At 53.2% G+C, this 26,128-nt stretch overlaps 2 protein-coding genes across 5 annotated transcripts in view; both read left to right on the forward strand.

Moving 5' to 3' along the window:
* Positions 1–80: 80 nt before the first annotated feature.
* On the forward strand, positions 81–18,205 carry LOC105469354 (fructosamine 3 kinase). Its single transcript, XM_011720302.3, is given in 7 exon segments — positions 81–270; positions 3,024–3,175; positions 7,235–7,326; positions 7,782–7,864; positions 15,679–15,801; positions 17,558–17,762; positions 17,765–18,205. Coding segments are annotated over 7 exon segments (927 nt in total). The 5' UTR covers positions 81–129; the 3' UTR covers positions 17,896–18,205.
* Positions 18,206–18,904: 699 nt separating this feature from the next.
* The window catches only part of LOC105469397 (tubulin folding cofactor D), a 185,303-nt gene continuing 178,079 nt past the window's right edge, over positions 18,905–26,128 (forward strand). For 2 of the 4 annotated variants that reach the window (XM_071081895.1, XM_071081896.1), the window contains exons 1-3: positions 18,905–19,220; positions 23,270–23,320; positions 25,655–25,752. In XM_071081895.1, coding sequence (XP_070937996.1) covers positions 19,037–19,220; positions 23,270–23,320; positions 25,655–25,752 — 333 coding nt within the window. In that variant the 5' untranslated portion in view covers positions 18,905–19,036. The remainder of the gene's footprint in view (positions 19,221–23,269; positions 23,321–25,654; positions 25,753–26,128) is intronic. The other 2 variants (XR_011615237.1, XM_071081898.1) reach the window with 2 other exon arrangements.

Consider the following 26,128-nt stretch of genomic DNA (forward strand, 5'->3'; position numbering starts at 1 on the left):
GGGGAGCGCACGGCGAGCCCGCCCGAGGCCGCCCCTCCCGCCGCCCGGGGTCACGCGCCGCGCGGTCCCGCCCCGCCCCACAGCGCCTGGGCCGGGCTCCGAGCGAGCCGAGCCCCGCGCCCCGCACCCATGGAGCAGCTGCTGCGCGCCGAGCTGCGCACCGCGACCCTGCGGGCCTTCGGCAGCCCCGGCGCCGGCTGCATCAGCGAGGGCCGAGCCTACGACACGGACGCAGGCCCCGTGTTCGTCAAAGTCAACCGCAGGACGCAGGTGCTGGCCCGTGCGCGGGCGGGGGCTCTGCGGGGCTCTGCGGGGCTCTGCGGAGCGTGGGGAGGCGGCGGGGTCGGGGGCAGGCGCATTTCCTGGGGCTGGGCCTGGGGAGGGGGCGGTCAGCTTTGGCCCTTGGGAGGTGGCACCTGCTGGGTGGGCCCGGATCAAGCGTTCAGTGAGGGTTTGTGTCTGCACGATCCGTGACCTTCCTTTGGCCTCGGTGCGCAGCGCACAGGGTTTTGGGGGTGATTTTAACTTTTCTATCCAGCAAGCGTCAGGGGAGGTGAGGCTTGGGGTCCCTGGCTCCACTTTGGGCCGCCCCTCTCAGCCCACCGTCCTCCTGGCAGTGGGGAAGAAGCAGAGACATGGCTGGGCCCCTGCCAGGGAGGGACCCCATGGGCCAGGCCAGCGTTCTCCTTCCCACAGGCCGTGCCTGTGTTTAGACCTGATTTCTATCTCCTGCTGAAAGTAGTTCTGTTTAAGAATGTATGGAGGCCGGGCGCGGTGGCTCAGGCCTGTAATCCCAGCACTTTGGGAGGCCGAGACGGGCGGATCACGAGGTCAGGAGATCGAGACCATCCTGGCTAACACGGTGAAACCCCGTCTCTACTAAAAAATACAAAAAACTAGCCGGGCGAGGTGGCGGCGCCTGTAGTCCCAGCTACTCGGGAGGCTGAGGCAGGAGAATGGCGGGAACCCGGGAGGCGGAGCTTGCAGTGAGCTGAGATCCGGCCACTGCACTCCAGCCTGGGTGACAGAGCGAGACTCCGTCTCAAAAAAAAAAAAAAAAAAAAAAAGAATGTATGGAAGGCCGGGCGCGGTGGTTCACACCTGTAATCCCATCACTTTGGGAGGCTGAGGTGAGCGGATCATCTGAGGTCAGGAGTTCGAGACCCTCCTGGCCAACATGGTGAAACCCCCGTCTCTACTAAAAAATGCAATAATTAGCCGGGCGTGGTGGCACAGGCCTGTAATCCCAGCTACTGGGGAGGTTGAGGCAGGAGAATCGCTTGAACCCAGGAGGCAGAGGTTGCAGTGAGCCGAGATTGAGATCGTGCCATTGCACTCCAGCCTGAGTGACAGAGCGAGACTCCATCTCAAAAAAAAAAAAAAAAAAAAAGTATGGAAAATATTATCGGAGAAAGTGGAGAAGGTTAGGCCTTGAGAGCCGAAAGGTGGGGAAAGGCAGGCCTGGGTGCCCTCCTGGCCTGATTGGGCTCAGGAGGCCCTGTACACTCTGGTGGGGGGGCTGTCTGAGGGGCAGCAGGGGTCCTGGTGGGCAGTGCTGGCAGGAGGAACCCCAGAGCCATGCAGCCTGGGTGCACGATCGGATCCTCCTGCACCGCTGGCTCTGCCGGCTCAGAACCCAAAACCCTCAAAGTGGGGAGTCCCACTCACAGGGAAGCAGTTTTTGGTTCAGGCTTCCCACGGGCCCTGGGAAACTTCCTCAGCTGGTCCTGAAAGCTCTGCCGGGTGAGACCCCTTCTTCCCTCCCACCCCCGTGAAGGGCCTGCCCACGGTAGCTGCTCAGTCCTTGCAGGAGAGCAGGTGATGCTGGAGCCCCTGGGGCAGGCCCAGGAGTTCCCGGCATGGTGCTTGTGAGCTCACCCTGGGAGCAGGGCTGGGGCGTGCCGGCCGCCCTCCCACCTGGGGACGCTCACACCCACCCTTGGTGCAGGCTGGCCAGGGCTGCCAGGCTGGGGAGGCTGTCCCTGAACTTTCCCTGGGGTACTTTGAAGGAAAGGGCGTTCTGTTCCTGTGCACCAGTAGATGCTTTGGTCTCATTCATGAGGTTTGATTTTTTTAAACATGCAATTCTATACATTGGGAGGCCGAGGTAGGTGAATCACTTGAGGCCAGGAGTTCGAGACCAGCCTGGCCATCATGGTGAAACTCCATCTCTAGTAAAAATACAAAAAAAACAGCAGGGTGGGGTGGCCCACACCTGTAATCCCAGCTACTCAGGGGCTGAGGCAGGAGAATTGTTGGAACCCAGGAGGTGGAGGCTGCCGTGAGCCGAGATCATGCCACTGCCCTCCAGCCCGGGTGACAGAGTGAGACCCTGTCTCAAAACAGACAAACATGCAATTCTATAGGCCGAGGTATTCACAGACCACGTTCATCAATGCATGTTTTCAACTAATGTGTAGTGTACGTGAGGTGAGAGTTCACCTGACATACGGTAGGAATGTTTGTGGGAATATTTCAGAAACAGGAAGGCCCAGGTCCCGGGGCAGGCAGAGGCCGGCCAGGTGTACGGCGCCTTTGAGCTTCCCAGCCCCTGCCTTGGCCCTGAGGCCCCACCTGATGGGCCCAGCCCTCTTCTTCCCTGCCTGAAGTGTGTGCCCAAGTCAGCTCCACCGATGTGTGTGCTGTGGCTGCCCCACCCTAAGTAAGGCAGCAAGGAAGGTGGGTAACCCGGGGGTCCAGCTCCGGACCTTGGTTCACTCACACCTACCCACACCCTCAGTGCTCCCTGGTACCCACACGTGGCCTGTACATCCTCCTGTCACAGCAGCCTGCAGACCCCACACTCCTCATGCCGCAGGCTCAGCCTCAGCTTGCAGCCTCTCTCTCCGACAGGGGCCCCTCTGCACCTTGCCCTCTGCGTTGGACGCCAGCTCCCAGCCAGCTATCAGTGACTGAAGGTCCTTGTGACTCCCACGTGTTCACTTCCATCAAGGGTCCGGTAGGCAGAGGCCCTGGCTGAGTCAACAAGGCTGATAAGGCTCACGGCTGTGTTCTGGATGCAGGCCCGGCAGATGTTTGAGGGGGAGGTGGCCAGCCTGGAGGCCCTCCGGAGCACGGGCCTGGTGCGGGTGCCAAGGCCCATGAAGGTCATCGACCTGCCGGGAGGTGGGGCTGCCTTTGTGATGGAGCATTTGAAGATGAGGAGCTTGAGCAGGTGAGTGTGTGTGAGACCCATCTGCACACACGTGTACAGGCAGAGAGAGACTCCGGGACAGGCAGAGAGAGACTCAGAGACAGGCAGAGAGACTCCAGGACAGGCAGAGAGAGACTCCGGGAGAGGCAGAGAGAGACTCTGGGACAGGCAGAGAGAGACTCCGAGACAGGCAGAGAGACTCCGGGACAGGCAGAGAGACTCCGGGACAGGCAGAGAGAGACTCAGAGACAGGCAGAGAGACTCCGAGACAGGCAGAGAGACTCCGGGACAGGCAGAGAGAGACTCCGGGAGAGGCAGAGAGAGACTCCGGGACAGGCAGAGAGAGACTCCGAGACAGGCAGAGAGACTCCGGGACAGGCAGAGAGAGACTCAGAGACAGGCAGAGAGACTCCGAGACAGGCAGAGAGAGACTCCGGGACAGGCAGAGAGACTCCGGGACAGGCAGAGAGACTCCGAGACAGGCAGAGAGAGACCGGGAGAAGCAGAGAGAGACTCAGAGACAGGCAGAGAGACTCCGGGACAGGCAGAGAGAGACTCCGGGACAGGCAGAGAGAGACTCCGAGACAGGCAGAGAGACTCCGGGACAGGCAGAGAGAGACTCAGAGACAGGCAGAGAGACTCCGAGACAGGCAGAGAGAGACTCCGGGACAGGCAGAGAGACTCCGGGACAGGCAGAGAGACTCCGGGACAGGCAGAGAGACTCCGGGACAGGCAGAGAGAGACTCCAGGACAGGCAGAGAGAGACTCCGGGAGAGGCAGAGAGACTCCAGGACAGGCAGAGAGACTCCGAGACAGACAGAGACAGAGAAAGGGATAGAGAAGGGGAGGGAGACAGAAACAGGGAGAAGCCTGTGGCTGAGCTGTCCTCACAACTGCCTGGTTATCAGAGGCAGGGCCAAGAGTTCCACCCTGACATTCTTAATGGAGATAAAAAGTTACTGCTTTCTGGTATATGACTGGTTTTCCTAGATTAGTTTGGCTGTAATGAGGTTGCATAAAATAAGTATATATATATATATATAATTATTATTATTTTTTGAAACACAGTCTCGCTCTGTTGCCTAGGCTGGAGTGCAGTGGTGCAATCTCGGCTTATTGCAACCTCTGCCCCCAGGGTTCAAATGATTATCCCACCTCAGCCTCCTGAGTAGCTGGGACTACAGGCGCTGCCACCACACCCGGCTAATTTTTGTATTTTTAGTAGAGATGGGGTTTCACCATGTTGGCCAGGCTGGTCTCAAACTCCTGACTTCAAGTGATCTGCCCACCTCGGCCTCCCAAAGTGCTGGGATAACAGGCCTGAGCCACCACACCTGGCCAAAATAAGTATATTTGAACCCATCATTTGCTTTGTACTTTATTTTTATTTTATTTTTTTTCCGAAACAGAGTCTTGCTTTGTTGCCCAGGCTGGAGTGCAGTGGTGCCATCTTGGCTCACTGCAACCTCTGCTTTCTGGGTTCAAGTAATTCTCCTGCCTCACCCTCCCGATGAGCTGGGATTACAGGTGTGCACCACCACGCCTGGCTAATTTTTGTATTTTTAGTAGAAACGGGGTTTCACCATGTTGGCCAGGCTGGTCTTGAACTCCTGACCTACTGATCCGCCCGCCTCAGCCTCCCAAAGTGCTGGGATTAGAGGCGTGAGCCACCGCGCCTGGCCTGTTTTGTACTTTATAGCACATTAATGCCGCTCACTTTGGGCGGAGTGAAGCCATCTATGAATGCTGTGGAGTCTTTACATTTTTTCTAATTATTAAAGTCATACATGGTCATTGTATAAAATGTGGAAAATACAAACTCATGTGAAGACATAAAGCCACCATGATTCCATTAGCAAAGAATGATCACTGTTAACATTTGGTATATGATTATCATGCCAGTCTTTTTTTTTTTTTTTTTTTTTTTGAGATAGAGTGTCACTTTCTTGCCCACACTGGAGTGCAGTGGTCTGATCTTGGCTCACTGCCACCTCCACCTCCCAGGTTCGAGCAATTCTCTTGTCTCAGCCTCCCGAGTAGCAGGGATTACAGGTACCCCACCACCTCACCCAGCTAATTTTTGTGTGCGTATGTGTATATATATATATTTTTTGAGACAGAGTCTTGCTCTGTCACCCAGGCTGGAGTGCAGTGGCGCAATCTTAGCTCACTGCAAACTACACCTCCTGGGTTCAAGCAATTCTCTTGTCTCAGCCTCCCGAGTAGCTGGGATTATAGGCGCCCCACCACCTTACATAGCTAATTTTTTTTTTTTTTTTTTTTTTGAGACATAGTCTTGCTCTGTCACCTAGGCTGGAGTGCAGTGGTGCAATCTTGGCTCACTGCAAGCTCCACCCCCCGGGTTCACGCCATTCTCCTGCCTCAGCCTCCTGAGTAGCTGGGACTACAGGCGCCCGCCACCACGCCCCGCTAATTTTTTGTATTTTTAGTAGAGATGGAGTTTCACCGTGTTAGCCAGGATGGTCTTGAACTGCTGACCTCGTGATCCGCCCACCTCGGCCTCCCAAAGTGCTGGGATTACAGGCGTGAGCCACCGTGCCCGGCCTAATTTTTGCATTTTTAGTAGAGACAGCATGTTGGCCAGGCTGGTCTCAAACTCCTGACCTCAGGGATCTGTCTGCCTCGGCCTCCCAAAGTGTTGGGATTATAGGTGTGAGCCACCACACCCAGCCCGTCTTTTTCTTTCCTTTTTTTTTTTTTTTTTTTAAGACGGAGTCTTACTCTGTCGTCCAGGCTGGAGTGCAGTGATGCAGTCTAGGCTCACTGCAAGCTCTGCCTCCTGGGTTCTAGTGATTCTTCTGCCTCAGCCTGCCGAGTAGCTGGGACTACAGGTGCCCGCCACCATGCCTGGCTAATTTTTGTATTTTTAGTAGAGATGGGGTTTCACCATATTGGCCAGGCTGGTCTTGAACTCCTGACCTCATGATCTGCCCGCCTTGGCCTCCCAAAGTGCTGGGATTATAGGCATGAGCCACCATGCCTGGACCCCAGTCTTTTTCCTATTTGTGATTTACATTGGTTTTCACAAAAACATTTGTAGCCGATTTTTTTTTTTAATTTTTAAATTTCTTGTAGAGATGGGATCTCACTGTGTTGCCCAGGCTGGTCTTCAGCTCATGGCCTCATGCAGTCCTCCCACCTCAGCCTCCCAGAGTGCTGGGATTGTAGGCTGGAGCCACTGTGCCCCTGTGCCTGCCCCTGCATTTTCACTTATCATTACTTTTTCAGCACCCCTCCCTGAATTCCTGGTACCTCCCAAGACTTCTGTTGAAGCTCACTTGGTTAATTCCTCTTGGTGATTACATGATTTTATTTTCTGGAAAGGGTCATTGCCAGTGCTAGCATGGCGGTTCACACCTGTAATCCCAGTATTTTGGAAAGCCAAGGCAGGAGGAGACCCCATCTCTTAAAAAAAAAAAAAAAAAAGCCAGGAATAGTGGCACAGGCGTGTGGTCCCAGTTAGTTGTGAGGCTGAGGTGGGAGGATTGCTTGAGCCCTAGAAGTCAAGGCTGCAGTGAGCCATGATTGTGCCACTGCACTGCAGCCTGGATGACAGAGCAAGGCCCGGCCCCAGAAAAGAAAGAAAAAGGAAAACAAAGAGTCATCGCCTGGTGTTCACTTTTTACTGTTTAAAGAGTGGAGAGTAGTTTTTAGTGTATTTAAAACATTTCTCAAAATGGAACAAACTGCCGGGCGCGGTGGCTCACGCCTGTAATCCCAGCACTTTGGGAGGCCGAGGCGGGCGGATCACAAGGTCAGGAGATCGAGACCACGGTGAAACCCCGTCTCTACTAAAAATACAAAAAATTAGCCGGGCGCGGTTGTGGGCGCCTGTAGTCCCAGCTACTCGGGAGGCTGAGGCAGGAGAATGGCGTGAACCCGGGAGGCGGAGCTAGCAGTGAGCCGAGATCGCGCCACTGCACTCCAGCCTGGGTGACAGAGCGAGACTCCGTCTCAAAAAAAAAAAAACAAAACAAACAAACAAAAAAAAATGGAACAAACTGGGTGGTGTTATTTATCATTTGTTATTTTAATTAGCTGCATTTCTTCTTTCCTTAGTCAAGCATCAAAACTTGGAGAGCAGATGGCAGATTTGCACCTTTACAACCAGAAACTCAGGGAGAAGTTGAAGGAGGAGGAGAACACAGTGGGTATGTTCAGATTGCTTTTTGGTACCCTTGACCCAGCCACACTGTCTACCTTAGATTGGCGCTCATGGTACTTCTTGGTGGCATTTCAATAGTAGGCCGAGTTATATCCATCTCTCTTTACACTACATTATGAAAATGAGATTATTAAATAAGAATTTTGATGTAGCTGACAAGCTAGTAGAATTGGCACATGATCCCTTTTATACCCAGCCCTCCTTTCTGGTGTGCTTGAGGTAATAATAACCCCTTTTATACCCAGCCCTGCTGTCCAGTGTGCTTGAGGTAGGACTGCCCTGGCAGATCCATATACTGACTAACTGCTATTGTACGTAGTACATCCTCAGACCACCCATATTCTAGCACGCGTAGCCCAGGCGTATACTGATGCTCTGCTGAGGTCTGGCATTTAAGAGAAAGACAAACAGCTCCTTCAGGTCAAGGATCTCTGTCAACAGGTCGAAGAGGTGAGGGTGCTGAGCCTCGGTATGTGAACAAGTTCGGCTTCCACACGGTGACGTGCTGCGGCTTCATCCCGCAGGTGAGTGCCTGGGAGAGGGTGTTCCCTGATGCCGTAATGCTGGTCACCCACTCTTTATACGTGACAGAATGCCGGTCCCCCAGGCACCAGCAAGATTGACTACCTGATTTCTGAAAGCAGAGTACAAGCTGTGAAACCTGGAATGGGGAGAGCAGATGCCGAGGGTCACTGAGCTGAGCTGGGGCAAGCAGATGAGCATTCCACTCAGAGGGAGCCTCAAGTGCAAAGGTTGTGTTGCACAAGGCTCCTGATGAGTGTGAGGGACTGGAGACTGCGTGATGGGTGGTGTGCAAAGTCAGGGATTAAGTCCTCATTACTCAGCTCCTCTCCTGAGGCCTTTACAAATTATTATTTATTTAGATAAAATTGAGATATAATTCACATAAGATCCACCATTTTAAATGATTAGAATTAATTGGTTTTAGTACATTCACAATGGTGTGCAGCCATCACTGCTGTTTAACTCCAGAACATTTTCTTTTTTTTTTTTTTTTTGAGACAGAGTCTCACTCTGTCGCCCAGGCTGGAGTGCAATGGCTGGATCTCGGCTCACTGCAAGCTCCGCCTCCCGGGTTCACGCCATTCTCCTGCCTCAGCCTCCCGAGTAGCTGGGACTACAGGTGCCTGCCACCTCGCCTGGCTAGGGTTTTTGTATTTTTTAGTAGAGACGGGGTTTCACCGTGTTAGCCAGGATGGTCTCGATCTCCTAACCTCGTGATCTGCCCGTCTCGGCCTCCCAAAGTGCTGGGATTACAGCATTTTCTTTCTTTCTTTCTTTTAATTTGAGACGGCGTTACGCTCTTGTTGCCCAGGCTGGAGTGCAATGGCGTGATCTTGACCCACCGCAACCTCAGCCTCCCGGGTTCAAGTGATTCTCCTGTCTCAGCCTCCCAAGCAGCTGGGATTACAGGCGTGCACCACCACGCCCAGCTAATTTTTTTTTTTTTTTTTTTTTTTTTTTTTTGAGACGGAGTCTCGCTCTGTCACCCAGGCTGGAGTGCAGTGGCCGGATCTCAGCTCACTGCAAGCTCTGCCTCCCGGGTTCACGCCATTCTCCTGCCTCAGCCTCCGGAGTAGCTGGGACCACAGGCGCCCGCCACCTCGCCCGGCTAGTTTTTTGTATTTTTTAGTAGAGACGGGGTTTCACCGTGTTAGCCAGGATGGTCTCGATCTCCTGACCTCGTGATCCGCCCGTCTCGGCCTCCCAAAGTGCTGGGATTACAGGCTTGAGCCACCGCGCCCGGCTTCTTTTTTTTTTTTTGAGACAGAGTCTCACTCTGTCGCCCAGACTAGAGTGCAGTGGCCAGATCTTGGCTCACTGCAAGCTCCGCCTCCCGGGTTCACGCCATTCTCCTGCCTCAGCCTCCCAAGTAGCTGGGAGTACAGGCGCCCGCCACCTCGCCTGGCTAGTTTTTTTGTATTTTTTAGTAGAGACGGGGTTTCACCGTGTTAGCCAGGATGGTCTTGATCTCCTGACCTCGTGATCCGCCCGTCTCAGCCTCCCAAAGTGCTGGGATTACAGCATTTTCTTTCTTTCTTTCTTTCTTTTAATTTGAGACGGTGTTACGCTCTTGTTGCCCAGGCTGGAGTGCAATGGCGTGATCTTGACCCACCACAACCTCAGCCTCCCGGGTTCAAGTGATTTTCCTGTCTCAGCCTCCCAAGCAGCTGGGATTACAGGCATGCACCACCACGCCCAGCTAATTTTTGTATTTTTAGTAGAGACGGGGTTTCATGTTGTCCAGGCTGGTCTTGAACTCCTGACCTCAGGTGATCCGTCCTCCTCGGCCTCCCAAAGTGCTGGGATTACAGGCATGAGCCACCGCGGCTGGCCTTAATTTTGTATTTTTAGTAGAGACAGGGATTCTCCATGTTGGTCAGGCTGGTCTTGAACTCCCGACCTCAGGTTATCCGCCCGCCTCGGCCTTCCAAAGTGCTGGAATTACAGGTGTGAGCCACCGCGCCCAGCCAGAACATTTTCATTATCCTAAAGCAGAATCCATTAGCAGTCACTCCCCATTTTCCCCTTCCCTGGTCCCTGGCAGCCTCTAATGTACCTTCTGTCTCTTTGAACTGACTTATTCTGGATATTTCATATGACTGGAATCACATAATATGTGACCTTTTGTGTCTGGCTTCTTTCACTCAGCATCATGTTTCACGGCTCTTCCACGTTGTAGCAGGTATTAGAATGTTATTCTTTTATGGCTGAATAATATTCCATTATATGGCTAGACCACATGTTTCTTTATGTATTCCTTTTTTTTTTTTTTTTTTTTTTTTGAGATGGAGTCTCGCTCTGTCGCCCAGGCTGGAGTGCAGTGGCGCCATCCCGGCTCACTGCAAGCTCTGCCTCCCGGGTTTACGCCATTCTCCTGCCTCAGCCTCCCGAGTAGCTGGGACGACAGGCGCCCGCCACCATGCCCGGCTAATTTTTTGTATTTTTAGTAGAGACGTGGTTTCACCGTGTTACCCAGAATGGTCTCGATCTCCTGACTTCGTGATCCACCCACCTCGGCCTCCTGAAGTGCTGGGATTATAGGCGTGAGCCACTGTGCTCGACCTGTGTATTCCTTTTTATGGCTGAATAATACTGGGGCCTCTTGAACCATCATCTTTGAAATCTGTGAAGTTTCAAAGAAGTCTTTGGACAGCCCAAGTGCTCTGTGCTTCCCTCAAAGCAGCCGTTATTGGACCATATTTTGGTTTTGTTAGGAACACAGCACCCATTATATAGGAGCGAGTTCAGAGTCACTGCTTCTTGAAGAGAGAATACTTTCCAGCCTGTCTCCTGGTCGAAGCCCGTCCTGACTAGTTGGGTCCCTGTGGACAATGGCCAAGCTCTCCCCGGCGCAGGTGGAAGGCGAGTCTCCCAGCTGGAGGTCACTTGGGGCAAGATCCTCATGACGTCCAAGCAGATTTAGGGTTCCCAGCCCACAGGCAGTCCTCACAGCTGGGCTCGCTACAACTGCACATGGAGCTTCCCAGGTTTACCAAGGCCCCTGAGATCTCAGCCACTGCTGGCTCCCCTGGGGTCACACACTTATCTGGAGCCAGTGAGCAGCACCCTCTTCATCGTCCGGGTAAGCACGGCTGGGCGCAGCCTGTGGTCCTGCTGTGGATGCTGAGGTCAAGGGTTGCAAGTGGCTGGGTCTACAGGACTTGGCTGGCCCAGCAGGGTAGTGTTTCAAAGAAACGAAGTGAAATCTTACCCAAAGCCCCTGTGTGTGAAGTGGACGAGAAGGGGGCTGGTCTGTTTGGAGCACAGGGAGGCCCTCAATACCCCTCAGACTCCAAGATCAAAGAACCCACCTCAGATCAGGTGCAGCCTGGCTAGGAAGGGTGAGGCACCAGGGAGGACACCCGCCCAGCTTCCTGCATGTCGTGTCTCGGACAGCACCAGGTTCCGGAGGCTTCCCCCTCCTTGGGAGGGCTGAATGGGTCCTGGGGGAGTGTGTGCTGCAGCCACTGGGGGGCAGTGCTGAGCGGTTGGCTCCTTGGACACCTGGGCACTAAGGCCCGCTCAGGCTGCCCGCTGGGTGGGCTGCGGTGCTTGCCCCATGCTCTGGACACGGCCCTGTACAGGCACCGTTCTAAGTGCTTCATCGGACTCAACTCACCCACTTGCCCTAGCAGGTAACCAGGCAGATAATGTCACTGATCCGTTGTATAGATGAGGAACGTGATGTGCAGAGTTCACACCGGGGTCTGTGGAGCTTGTCAGTGGGGCAGCCGGGCTTTGACTCTCGGTCTGGCTTCATAGCACAGGCCCTGACCACGGCACAGCCCCTCTGTCAGGGGAGGCCTGGTCATTGGCACCAGCTGTGTGCCCAGGTGGCCATTCCCTGGGCAGCGTGGAGGGTCACAGCCCCTCTGTTCAGGTGGCAGGACTGGACGAGCCCATGCTGCTCTCCTGCTCCCAGCACTAAGCCTGGTTGTCTTCCGGAAAGAGGACAGAGCTCAGACGCTGGGAGCTTGGATGGGCCAATGGGAAATGGCGGGAGGCTGCACGGTGCACCTCTGGGCTGGGGGTCTGACAGCTGGGCTGTGGGGAGGGGCCTTTCCATCCTGCTCTGGAGGTGCACAGAGCACTAGGGGCGAGTCCAGGGGCCCAGTCACCACAGCACGCATGTGCAGGGAGAGTCCTGGTGGGAGCCACTGACGAGGGCAGTCCTCCCCAAAGGAGTTTTACAAAATAACCCTTTGCATAAAGTCAGCTTTGTATTTTTCTCTACTGAGGTATAACTGACATAAATTGCACCCATTTAAGACGTATAATTTGGTACATTTTGACATGTTTGTACCTGTGAACCTCTTACCACAGTCGAGGTGAGTATACTGATTACCCCCAAAAGGTTCCTCATGCCCTTCCCTGCCCCGGGCAACCATTCATCGGTATTGTCACTGTAGATTAGTTTGCATCTTGTGGAATTTAATATAAATGGAATCATGTGGTATGTCTTCTTTCCGTCTGCCTTCTCTCACTCAGCATAATCATTCTGATATTTATTCAAGTCCTAAATCCTTTGATATTCATCCGTGATACGCATCCATGTTGCATGTGTCGAAAGTCCATTCCGCTGTATGGATCTGACACAGCCTGTTTATCCCTCTTCACACGTGGATGGGTTTCTGGGTCACTTCCAGGTTTTGCTTATACAAATAAAGCTGCTGTGAACCTTTGTGTACAAATCTTGGTCTGGACAAATGCTTCCACTTACCTTGGGTAAATACCTAGGAGGGGAAGGACTGTGTCCTACGGTAGGTCCATATTTAGCTCTTTAAGAAACTACCAAACTCTGGATTTCCAAAGTGGTTGCGCCCTGTTACAGTCCCACCAGCAGCATATGAGAGTTCCAGTTCCTCCACATCCTTGTCAACACTTGAGATTTTCTGTTTTAAATTACAGCCATCCTAGTGGGCGTGAAATATTATCTCACTGAGGCTCTACTTTGCATTTCCATAATGACTAAAGATGTGGGACATCTACTCGTGTGCCTGTTTGCTGACAAAATACCATCTTTGGTGAACCATCTGTTCAATTATTTTGCCCAATTTGTGAATAGGGGTTTTTCTTACTGAGTTTTGAGAGTTCTTTGTATATTTAAGATATAAGTCTTTTACCAGATATATGATTTGCAAATAGTGTCTCCTAGTTTGTGTATTTTCTTGGAAGTGTCCTTCAGAGGCCAGGCACGGTGGCTCGTGCCTGTAATCCCAGCACTTTGGGAGGCCGAGGCGGGCAGATCACTTGTCAGGAGTTCAAGACCAGCCTGGCCAACATGGTAAAACCCCATCTCTACTAAAAATACCAAAAAATTAGCCAGGCATGGTGGCAGGCACCTGTAATCCCAGCTACTTGAAAGGCTGAGGCAGGAGAATCGCTTGAACCTGGGAGGCGAAGAAGTTGCAGTGAGCTCAGATCATGCCATTTGTACTCCAACCTGGGCAACAAGAACAAAACTTGGTCTCAAAAAGAAAAAATTCCTTATTATCCTTTTTTTTGTTGTTGACATGGAGTCTTGCTCTGTTGAGCAGGCTGGAGTGCAGTGGTGCGATCTCGGCTCACTGCAACCCCTGCCTCCTGGGTTTAAGCGATTCTCCTATCTCAGTCTCCCAAGCAGCTGAGATTACAGGCACCTGCCACCAGGCCGGGCTAATTTTTGTCTTTTTAGTAGAGATGGTGTTTCACCATATTGGCCAGGATGGTCTCGAACTCCTGAACCCGTGATCCACTTGCTTTGGCCTCCCAAAGTGCTGGGATTACCAGGCATGAGCCACTGCGCCTGGCCTCTGCTTACATTAGGTTTAATGTGCTCTTCTTTTTCTGGTTGGTTAAGGTAGAAGCTGAGGTCATTACTGTGAGATCTTTGCTAACACAGACGTTTAGTGCTATACATTTCCCCCAAGTACTGCTTTAGTGGCATCTCACAAATTATAAGTTGTGTTTTTGCTTTCATTCAATTGAAAACACTTTCTCATTTCCCTTTTGAAGTCTTCCTTACACAGATTTTAAAAGTGTGTTAGTTTTCAAATATTTGAGGATTTCCCATACATTTTCCTATTTTTTGTTTTGTTTTGTTTTTCTGAGACGGAGTCTTGCTCTGTCGCCAGGCTGGAGTGCAGTGTACAATCTTGGCTCACTGCAACCTCTGCCTCCTGGTTTCAAGCCATTCTCCTCCCTCAGCCTCCCTAGTAGCTGGGACTACGGGCATGCACCACCACACCCAGCTAGTTTTTGTATTTTTAGTAAAAACGGGGTTTCACCGTGTTGGTCAGGATGGTCTCGATCTCTTGACCTCGTGATCCGCCTACCTCAGCCTCCCAAAGTGCAGGGATTACAAGCGTGAGCCACCAGGCCTGGCTGCCTATTGATTTTTGATTGAATTTCATTATACTTTGCATGCTTAAATTCTTTTCAATTTATTGAGACTCGTGTGCATGGAGAGAGAAATCTTACTCTATTCCTCTTATAGGCCACTAATCCTATTGGATTAATAATTCACCCTTACAATTTTATTTAACCCTAATTACCTCCTAGAGGCCCTTCCTTCAAATACAGGTGTGTTAGGGGTTAGGGCTTCAACGCAGGAATGGGGGTGGGGGCACCATTGAGTCTGTAGCAGGATATGGGATTTATCTATTTTTCCTGCAGTTTTTCATGTATTTTGAAGCTCTGTTATTATAGGCAGAGGCATTCAGGATTATTATGTTTACTAGTTGACTCCCTTTGTGAAATGACTATACTTCATTTTCTTTGCTTTGAAATCTGCTTTGTCTTGTATTAATGTAGCCACTCTAGCTTGCTTTCTTTTTGTTTCTTTTTGAGACGGAGTTTCACTCTTGTTGCCCAGGCTGGAGTGCAGTGGTGCGATCTCGGCTCACTGCAACCTCTGCCTCCGGGTTCAAGCGATTCTCCTGCCTCAGCCTCCCGAGTAGCTGGGATTACAGGCGCCCGCCACCACGCCCGGCTAATTTTGTATTTTTAGAAGAGATGGTGTTTCCCCCATGTTGCACAGGCTGGTCTTTAACTCCTGGGCTCAAAGGATCCACCTGCCTTGGCCTCCCAAAGTGCTGGGATTATAGGCGTGAGCCACCGTGCCCAGCCTCCAGCTTTCTTTTGACTAGTGTTAGCATGGTGTATCTTTTCCATCCTTTTAAGGGTTTTTTTTTTAAAATAATGTCTTTTTGCACATAACTAATTGTTGGATTTACTTTATTTTTCCAATCTGTCATTTTCCTAGAGTATTTATTTATTTATTATTTTTATTTTTTATTTTTTTTGAGACGGAGTCTCGCTCTGTCGCCCAGGCTGGAGTGCAGTGGCGCGATCTCGGCTCACTGCAAGCTCCGTCTCCCGGGTTCACGCCATTCTCCTGCCTCAGCCTCCCGAGTAGCTGGGACTACAGACGCCCACAACCGCGCCCGGCTAATTTTTTGTATTTTTAGTAGAGACGGGGTTTCACCGTGGTCTCGATCTCCTGACCTTGTGATCCGCCCGCCTCGGCCTCCCAAAGTGCTGGGATTACAGGCATGAGCCACCGCGCCCGGCCGAGTATTTATTTTTGACATTTGTATTTAACGTGCTTAGTCATACGGTTAGGTTTGAGTCTGTCATCTTGGGATTTTTTGTTTGTCTCATCTGCCCTTTGTTCCCTCTTTACCTGCCTTCTTCCGGGTTGAGTATTTTGTTTCTGTCCTACCTCCTTTGTTGGCTTACTAGCTATCTTTGCTGTGTTTTTAATAGTCCCTCTAGGGTTTAGCAGCACGTGGCTCCGAATTGCAACACTGGCCTCTTTTCCCTTGTTGCCCAGGTGAATGAGTGGCAGGATGACTGGCCGACCTTTTTCGCCCGGCACCGGCTCCAGGCGCAGCTGGACCTCATTGAGAAGGACTATGCTGACCGAGAGGCTCGAGAACTCTGGTCCCGGCTACAGGTGGGCACAGCAGTGACTTCTGTGGCAAAGAGCTGGTTCTTTCATGATCCCACTGCATTTGGGTGGGGTCCTCTGTAAAACTGAGCTGGAGCAGGGAACACTGAGATCTGGAGCATAGCAGGTCAAGTCAGAGACACATCAGGGAGGAAGGGGGGCAGGGGTAGGGGGTTCCCCTGACAGGGAATCCGAAAGGGGTGAGAAGTGAAGACACACTTGGCTCCTAGTGCCCCTCTCCACTGCTGGGTTCCCAGGTATTTAACCTCAGACTTTCCTCATGTGAAACACAGGTGCTTGTAAATGGTGGCATTTACCATGATTACTTTTCTTACTATCAGTAACACTTGTCCACTCCATCCTGTTCCTCTCCCATGGGAAGATGTAGGTACCAGATGCTCCAGAGTGACCAATTTCAAAACATAACTCTCGGCCAGGTGCGGTGGCTCAGGCCTGTTAGCAGCACTTTGGGAGGCCTAGGTGGGCGGATCACTTGAGGTCAGGAGTTTGAGACCAGCCTGGCCAACATGGTGAAACCCCGTCTCCACTAAAAATGCAAAAATTAACCGTGCATGGTGGTGCATGCCTGTAATCCCAGCTACTCGGGAGGCTGAGGCAGGAGAATTGCTTGAACCTGGGAGGTGGAGGCTGCAGTGAGTGGAGATTGCACCATTGCACTCCAGCCTGGACGACAGAGTGAGATCCTGTCTCAAAAAGAAAAAAAAAAAATCAAAATATAACTCTCAAAATGTTAAAAAAGAATGTGCATGTCAATCCAGAGTGAGTATGCATCAAAGAGACTTTAACTCATTAATGAAGAAACTAGGCTGGGTACGGTGGCTCACGCCTGTAATCTTAGCACTTTGGGAGGCCTAGGTGGGCGGATCACTTGAGGTCAGGAGTTTGAGACCAGCCTGGCCAACATGGTGAAACCCCGTCTCCACTAAAAATGCAAAAATTAACCGTCCATGGTGGTGCATGCCTGTAATCCCAGCTACTCGGGAGGCTGAGGCAGGAGAATCGCTTGAATCCGGGAGGCGGAGGGTGCAGTGAGCCGAGATGGCGCCATTGCACTCCAGCCTGGGTGACAGAGCGAGACTTCATCTCAAAGAAAAAACAGGCCGGGCGCAGTGGCTCAAGCCTGTAATCCCAGCACTTTGGGAGGCCGAGACGGGCGGATCACGAGGCCAGGAGATCGAGAGACGATCCCGGCTAACACGGTGAAACCCCGTCTCCACTAAAAAATACAAAAAAAAATAGCCGGGCGAGGTGGCGGGCGCCTGTAGTCCCAGCTACTCGGGAGGCTGAGGCAGGAGAATGGCGTAAACCCGGGAGGCGGAGCTTGCAGTGAGCTGAGATCCGGCCACTGCACTCCAGCCTGGGTGACAGAGCGAGACTCCGTCTCAAAAAAAAAAAAAAAAAAAAAAAAAAGAAAAAACAAAACCTGCAGACATATCTGTGTAGTGAAATAAAAGTGGAGAGAGTTTGTGAAGGTAGCGCAACGCTGCTTCCTGTTCTGCGGATTGATTAACATTGCAGCCCCGGAGGTTCTCCACTGCGTGGAGCTTCTGGACCTAAATTAGGAGGAAATCCTAAGTGAGACAAAGCTGGACTCCCTGAAGTCAGGTGGCCCCTATTTCTGGGCTCGCAGGCGGTGCTGGGGCTGGACACCAGAGCGGCTCGCGAGTGGGCTTTGCCTTATTTCCAAGAACGAGGCCGGGGCGCCCTGAGGCCGGCGGTAACGCAGCCGTTGCTCCCGTAGGTGAAGATCCCGGATCTGTTTTGTGGCCTAGAGATTGTCCCCGCGTTGCTCCACGGGGATCTCTGGTCAGGAAACGTGGCTGAGGACGACGTGGGGCCCATTATTTACGACCCGGCTTCCTTCTATGGCCATTCGGAGTTTGAACTGGCAATCGCCTTGATGTTTGGGGGGTTCCCCAGATCCTTCTTCACCGCCTACCACCGGAAGATCCCAAGGCTCCGGGCTTCGACCAGCGGCTGCTGCTCTACCAGCTGTTCAACTACCTGAACCACTGGAACCACTTCGGGCGGGAGTACAGGAGCCCTTCGCTGGGCACCATGCGGAGGCTGCTCAAGTAGCGGCCCCTGCCCCTGCTCATGCCCTTGCCCCCCTTCCCCTGCCCCTGTCCCCGACCCCGTCCCCGACCCCCGGTTCCGTCCCCCCGGTCCCTGCCCCCGTCCCCGTCCCTTTGTCCCCGTCCCCTCTGTCCCTGTCCCCCGTCCCCGACCCCCAGCTCGGTCCCCCCCGTCCCCCCGTCCCCGACCCCCGGTTCCATCCCCCCCGTCCCTGCCCCCCCGTCCCCGTCCCTCCCGTCCCCTCTGTACCCGTCCCCGTCCCCCTTCCCCCTCCCAGATCCTGGGGACCAATAAAGCCCGCAGCGGGCCTCGGCTGGCGTCCTGCGCTCCTTCCTCCGCGCGTGGGGCTGCTTTTCAGGGCCAGACGCACGGCCAGCTGTGCGCGGACGTGTTTGCGGCGATTCAGGGGAAACGCACGCGGACCCGGTGGCCAAGACCAAAGTCGGGCGCAGCGCCCCCGTGGGATCCGCGGGTCCCAGCGCGGCGGGAGTGGGAGTCAGGGCGGTAGGCTCTGAGGGGTGGGTCCCTGGGCCCGCCTCGCGCCCCCACGCGTGCTCAGGCCCCGCCCCTCCCGGGCCACGCGTGCTCAGGCCCCGCCCCGCTCCACCTTCCCGCGGCTCCACCTCGCATACCCGCCCCTGCCCTAGGCGTGTTGAGGCCCCGCCCACCCCCTCCGGCCCCACCGCAAGCCCCGCCCCTCCCGCCCACGCGTGCCCGGGCCCCGCCCCCGTCGCGTCAGCCCCGCCGCCTGCCCACGCGTGCTCAGGCCCCGCCCGGCGTCCCCCGGCCCTACCCGCAGCCCCGCCCTCTCCCCGCCCACCGCGTGCTCAGGCTCCGCCGAGCGGTCCGGCTCCATTCGCGCCCGTGTCTGTCCGCGGCGCGCTCTTCCAGAACCTTTGGGCCCCGCCCCGCTCGCGTCCTCACGTGCACGGCGCGGTCCCGCGCGCGGTAGTTTGGCGGCCGGCGCGTTCCGTAGCGAGGCCGGCGAGCGGGGTCGGAGGTCGCGGGGCGGGGCCAGCGTCGGTTGCCGCCTCAGCGGGCGCCTCCTTTTCATCCCTCATCTCTCATCCCCGGCGCTCACCCCCTCTAGCGGAGTCGGAGCTGCGAGTCCGTGAGGCGGGGGCGCGGTCCCCAGGCAGCCGAGATGGCCTTGAGCGACGAGCCGGCCGCGGGCGGCCCCGAGGAGGAGGCGGAGGAGGAGACACTGGTCTTCCGCGCGGCGCTGGAAGCGTTCGGCGAGAGCGCGGAGACCCGGGCGCTGCTGGGCCGCCTGCGGGAGGTGCACGGCGGCGGCGTGGCGCGCGAGGTGGCCCTGGAGCGGTTCCGCGGTGCGTGGGCGGGGTCGCGCGCCCGCTTCCTCCCCCAGCCCGGGCTCGGCGCCCCGGGTGCACTTTCCTGGGCGGGGACCGCAGCCCGACGGCGCCGGCCGCTCTGCGAGGGCTGCCGGTGCGCGGTCCCGCGGGCCGTGGTGGGGCGCGGCCTTCCCGGGCGGGAGAGGGCCACGCCGGCGCGGCGTTAGGTGCACGGGGCAGACGCGCACCGCCCTTGGGGGGACTGTGGCCCGCGGGGCGCCTGCTCGCGCGCGGGGTGAAGCCTCTGCGGCCTCCCGCGCCGTCCCCGTCACTGGAGGAGGTGCCCGGGCCGGGGAGACTCGGGCCAGCCCCCTCCGGACGGCCGGTCAGCCCTGCCGTGCCTGCCTCCACCGAGCGCGGTTCCTGTGAATGCCGTGTGGACGGGGAGATAGGGAACGGGAGGGGGAACGCAGGGAACAAACCTGCTGCAAACAAAGGGCGCCGTGGGTGGGGAGGGCAGCAGCCTGCCGGTTCCGTGGACGCGGTGGACAGCGCGGGCTGGCTGGCCGGGTCCGTGCCTCTGCAGGCGGGGTGCGGTGTGGGTACCCCGTGGAGGCCATTCGATGCATCTCAGTTCTCCGAGTTCAGATCCACCTTTACCGCTGTCTCTAGTGGGTTATTTCCAAACAAGTCCTTGGGACCTCGTAGTTAAATAGTTACGTAGGGTTTTGTAAATCAGTGAAATCATCTTTGTAGACCCTTTGAGTAAGAAGAACTTCTGCGATGACAGCACTCTGATTTTAGGAGTCAGGCAGGGTGGGGGCCCGTGGCGGGGGAGTGCGGGCTACGGCGTCAGATGCTCCTGCCTGTGAATTCTGGCCCTGTCACTTGGACCTGATACTTCATTGCCCGTTTCTTCGGCTGTAAGCTGGGGCGAATAACGATACCTCTGTGCAGAACTGTTCTGAGGGTGAGGGACCCTCATCCAGGAACCAGTGAAGCCAGATTTCTGGTTCCTGGTGTAAGAGCCCAATGGGTTCTTTATTTTTTCCCTTTTTCTTTTTTTTGAGACGAAGTCTTGCGCTGTTGCCCAGGCTGGAGTGCAGTGGTGCGATCTCGGCTCACTGCAGCCTCTACCTCCCGGGTTCAAGCGATTCTCCTGTCTCAGCCTCCTGGGTAGCTGAGACTGCAGGTGCGTGCCACCACGCCCAGCTCGTTTTGTATTTTTCGTAGAAGGGGTTTCACCATGTTGGCCACGCTGGTGTCAAAATCCTGACCTCAAGTGGTCGCCTGCCTCAAGCTCCCAAAGTGTTGAGATTACAGGTGTGAGCCACCGCGCTCGGCCCCAGTGGGTTCTTCTTGCGGTCTGCCCAGATAGAGTTGATTTGTCAGGGCGGGGGAATTTCGATGGAGGTTTAGTTCATGCAGAGCTGGTTGAAAGGGAGACTAGACTAGGAGTGTGTGTTTTTTTTTTTTTGAGGCGGAGTCTCACTTTGTCCCCCAGGGTGGAGTGCAGTGATGAGATCTTGGCTCACTGTAACCTCCACAACCTCCACCTCCCGGGTTCAAGCGATTCTCCTGCCTCAGCCTTCCGAGTAGCTGGGACTACAGCTGCGTGCGACCACGCCCGCCTAATTTTTTTGTATTTTTAGTAGAGACGGGTTTCACCGTGTTAGCCAGGATGGTCTGCATCTCCTGAGCTCGTGATCCATCCGCCTCAGTCTCCCAAAGTGAGCCACCACGCCCAGCTGGAGTTTTATTATTACTCAAATCAGTTTCCCTGAGAATTTGAGGGTTAGGGTTTTTTAGAGGTAATCTGGGGGAAAGGATGCGGGTGGCTGATTGGATAGGGGCATACAATCATAGGGGAGTCGGAAATGATCCTCCGTGATGTGCTGAATCGCTTCTGGGTGGGGCCCCAGGAGCAGTGGGCGGGTCCCGGTGGAGCTTTCATGGGTCGGAGGATCCTAGTGTAGGTGTCGGACTTGGAAACAATCTGAACAGACATCTTTAAAGGCCAGACTCAGATTCTGCAATGGTGATGTGGTCTGCAGGAGTAATTGGAGAACTCGCATGTCTTGTGATCTCAAGAATAATGGCTGGCAATTATGTTACACCTCAGCGGAATTCAGGCTCCCCGCCTCCTAGCCTGGCAGCCTCTAACTTTACAAAGGCAATTGGGTTTTGGGGAAGGGCTCTTAGCATGTAAGCTGTCAGCTAAATGTCTCCCAAAGGTAACTTAAACTTGAAGACTAAAGGCATGAGGGGGTTGGCTGGATCAGATCTCCCGCATTGCCATAGTTTCCTCACGGATCTAACTTTTGCAAAGGCAGTTTTGCTGGGAAGCAGTGGGTGTGTTCAGATGTGGAGATGGGAGCTGCCGGATTGGACAGAAGCAATTTCAGCTGCTGAGAGGAGGCCAAATAGGTGGCTCAGGGTCTGGGAAGCTGAGTCATGGGTTTGAAGAGCTGGCAGCTGTGTGGAAGGGAGCAGTGCCTGGGTATGTGAACCAAAAACCTGAGACAAGTCTCAATCAGTTTAGGTTAAGGATGTGCCCGTGAGGCAGCCTCGGGAGGTCACATGTCCCCAAGGAAGTCGGGCTACAGCTTAGTTTTATACGTTCTAGGGAGACATGAGACATCAATGAATACCTGTAAGATGTACATTGGTCTAGTTAGGAAAGGCCGGACATCCTGGGTGGGAGGGCGTCCAGGTCATTGGTGGATTCAAATATTTCACGATTGGTGATTGGTTGAAAGAGTTTATCCAAAGACCTGGAATCCATAGAAGGGATTGTCTAGATTAAGATAAATTGTGGAGACCAAGGTTCTTCTTATGCAGATGAAGGTTCCAGTTAGCTGGTTTCAGAGAGAATAGATTGTAAATGCTTTTTATCAGACTAAAAAGGTACCAGACTTGGTTAATTTTCTCCTGATCAGGGAAAAGACCTAGAAAGGGAAGGGATTCTTTACAGAATGTAGCTTTTTCCCACAAGAGACAACTTATTAGGGCCATTTCAAAATATGTCAAATATATTTTAGGGAAAAATATTTTGATTTCCTTCAGGGCCTGCTGTCATGTGATGCTATACTAGAATCAGGCTGGAATTTGGTGTCTTATTGCTTAAGATTTAATTACAATTTATTACTACTTTTTTTTTTTTTTTTTTTTTTTTTTTGAGACTGAGTCTGGCTCTGTCTCCCAAGCTGGAGTGCAGTGGCTGGATCTCAGCTCACTGCAAGCTCTGCCTCCCAGGTTTACGCCATTCTTCTGCCTCAGCCTCCCGAGTAGCTGGGACTACAGGCGCCCGCCACCTCGCCCGGCTAGTTTTTTTTGTATTTTTTTTAGTAGAGACGGGGTTTCACTGTGTTAGCCAGGCTGGTCTCAACCTCCTGACCTCGTGATCCGCCCGTCTCAGCCTCCTAAAGTGCTGGGATTACAGGCTTGAGCCACCGCGCCTGGACTACTACTTAAGTTTTAATGCTAATACTGATCAGCTGTGCCTGAATTCCAGCTGGAGGAGTGCATAATGAGGCCTGTGCGGACCCCCGCCCACTCCCTTCCCATCATGAGGCCTGAACAAGTTTTTCGGGTTAAGTTTGGAATGCCATTGGCCAAGAGGAGGGGTCTGTTAGATGGCTGGGGGGCTTAGAATTTTGTTTTCAGTTTACAGGCATGTTTGGCAGGGAAGTGTGAGAGGAATGCCAGGGATGTGTGTCTCACAAGGACAGCCTTGAGCTTGGCCCTTAATGGCTGGCAGAGGCAGGGGAGAGTGAAGGAAGGAAGAGGCGAGGAGGAGACTGTTAGGAAGAGTATAGAGGAAGTGAGAAAAGAGGAACGGTGTGCCAAGCAAGTAAAGTGCACGAGGCTAGGCCACAGTGGCCCTCAAAAGGCTAGAGGGAGGTGGGGCATTCCCTCCAGGTGGCCTGTGTGGCCTCCGTCAGTGAGAGGGGAGGTGTGCTCTTGAGAACTGGGGAAGAGGTGGAGCTGCCCTGTGGAAGTTAGCAAGGGAAAACGGGGTTTCTCAGGCTCATGGGTATGTTTGGCCTAGTGATAATTAATTTTCATGTTATGTTTGTTTTTAGTAATAATGGACAAATACCAGGAGCAGCCTCATCTGTTGGACCCACACCTTGGTAAGAATAGAAGCTGCTGATTTTGATCTTTCAATTACAGATAACCACAGAGACCTTGGTGTATGGTTGGCACATGCATGTGCTTTGCCAGGATAAAGTGCCAAGAAGTGTCCCTGTCTTACTTGCTTGCAGGGCCCGGCTGGTTGGTTTTAGCCGACCTGTGATAGTGGCTTGAGTTCCAGATGTCACTCTAGGCTGGGGACTGGGGGGAGAGGTATCTGAGCTACTTTCTTCTTCTCTGCTAAAGAAACAGCATTTGCTCCTCATGTGTTTTTAGTTTACAGTAGTTTTAGTTTACATCTGAGCACATGTCTTTCTGATAATAGTCATACAGCATCAGGTGTTTCACATGGGCCATCATTTAATCCTCACGGCAGCTGAAGAGGGCGTCTGTGGTCATCTCCAGTTTACAGATGGGGACACTGAGGCTTGGTTTTCTTACTTTAGTGTAAGGGGTGTGATTTCTTATTGTTGTCTTTATTTTTCATGTATTTCACACTGATTAACATTTTTTTTTTCTACCTACAAATAAAACGCATGCTCCTGGCAGTTAACCTGGGAAAGAGGAAGGTAGCAATATTCACCACGTTGAGAGGCAGCATGGGTGGGGACTATACACCCTGGCTTCATAGCCGGGTTTCACCACTCAGTCTTTGAGCTGCTTTTTGCCTGGGTTTCCTTGCCCCCTGTGGTGTTGAGATCTGTGTGGGAGGCGCTAAGGGTCAGCCTTTCGTGTGTGCACACATGCCTCTTAAAGAGTAGCTGGTGCTGTGCATCCTGGTCTGGTTTTTTTTCTTTCAAATAACACATTTTGGCTGGGGGTGGTGACTCACGGCTGTAATCCCAGCACTTTGGGAGGCCAAGGCGGGTGGATCACTTGAGGTCGGGAGTTGGAGACCAGCATGACCAACATGGTGAAACCCCATCTCTACTAAAAATACAAAATTAGCCGGATGCGGTGGCGCATGCCTGTAGTCTCAGCTACTGAGGAGGTGGAGGCAGGAGAATCGCTTGAACCAGGGAGCGGAGGTTGCAGGGAGCCGAGATTGCACCACTGTACTCCAGCCTGGGTGACAGAGTGAGACTTAGAGTTTTGTAGGAGGTGAACTTTCTGGACTGTCACGGGTCTGAGGAACAAGGAATGGATTTTTGCGGTTGGTGGATGGCATGGCTGGGTGGAGACAGAAGGTGTGCTTCCATCCAGTGTCTTTCCACTTCTGGTGTTGCCAGACCCAGACCCAGCGTCTGGATGTCTTCCTTTTTTTTTTTTTTTTTTTTTTGAGACAGAGTCTCGCTCTGTCGCCCAGGCTGGAGTGCAGTGGCGCGATCTCGGCTCACTGCAAGCTCTGCCTCCCGGGTTCACGCCATTCTCCTGCCTCAGCCTCCCGAGTAGCTGGGACTACAGGCACCCACAACCGCGCCCGGCTAATTTTTTGTATTTTTAGTAGAGACGGGGTTTCACCGTGGTCTCGATCTCCTGACCTTGTGATCCGCCCGCCTCGGCCTCCCAAAGTGCTGGGATTACAGGCGTGAGCCACCGCGCCCGGCCTATCCTTTCATTTCTCTCAGCTTTTTCTTTGCTTATTTTGAAGCTCTGTTGGTTGGTGTGTATACTTACAGAATTGTTAAGCCTTCATGATGAATTGATCCTTTTATTATTATGAAACATCCATTTTATCTCTGATAATATTACTTGTTCTGACATTTACTTTGTCTCATATTCACAGAGCCACTCCAGCTCTCTTCCGATTCGTGATTGGTTGGAATATCTTTTTCCTTCTGCTTGCATTTAACCTAGCTATGTCTTTTTGCTTGTTTGTTTTTGTTTTTTAAGAGACAGCGTTTTGGGTCAGGCGCCTGTAATCCCAGTACTTTGGGAGGCCAAGGTGGATGGATCACCTGAGGTCAGGAGTTCGAGACCAGCCTGGCCAACATGGTGAAACCCTGTTTCTACTAAAAATACAAAAATTAGCCGGGCGTGGTGACGTGTGCCTGTAATTCCAGCTACTTGGGAATCTGAGGCAGGAGAGTCGCCTGAACCTGGGAGGTTGCAGTGAGCCGAGATCACGCCACTGCACTCCAGCCTCGGGGACAGAGCAAGACTCTGTCTCAAAAAGAAAAAAAAAAAGAGACGGGTTTTGCTCTGTTGCCCAGGGTGGAGTGCAGTAGTAGGACCATAGCTCTTTGCAGCCTTGAAATTCTGGCCTCAAATGATCCTCCCACCTTGGTCTCCCAAAGTGCTGGGAAAACAGGCATGAGCCACCATACCTGGCGGGGCTCAGTGTCATGTTGATGTTCACTTTTACAGTAAATGTTTCATATGCTTTTCCCTAGAATGGATGATGAACTTGTTGTTGGACATAGTGCAGGATCAGACATCTCCAGCTTCCCTTGTGCATCTGGCTTTTAAATTTCTTTACATCATCACCAAGGTAACGTTACCATAGCCCTTCAGAGCTGACAGATGCTTTTGTAATATTCTTGGTCCAGAGGTTACCCTCCAAAATGTTATTTCTCAAGACAGATAGTTCTCAGACACAAGTTGTGGGTTTAATTCTGTCCCTTTTTACTGTATGTTGGGGATCAGAATTGAGTGATGTGGGCCCTTTGGCTGAAACAGTGTCAAGATATTTAGCATCTTGCATTTGAATAGATTGAAGCACCATCTAGCTAGGAAGGGAATGGGGTGAAGATGAGACTAACTCAGAAAAAGTTCTTACAAGGGAAAAGGAGGCCAGGCGTGGTGGCTCACACTTGTAATCCCAGCACTTTGGGAGGCTGAGGTGGGTGGATCACCTGTGGTCAGGA

Source organism: Macaca nemestrina, chromosome 17 (assembly GCF_043159975.1).
Source record: "Macaca nemestrina isolate mMacNem1 chromosome 17, mMacNem.hap1, whole genome shotgun sequence".
Taxonomy (NCBI): domain Eukaryota; kingdom Metazoa; phylum Chordata; class Mammalia; order Primates; family Cercopithecidae; genus Macaca; species Macaca nemestrina.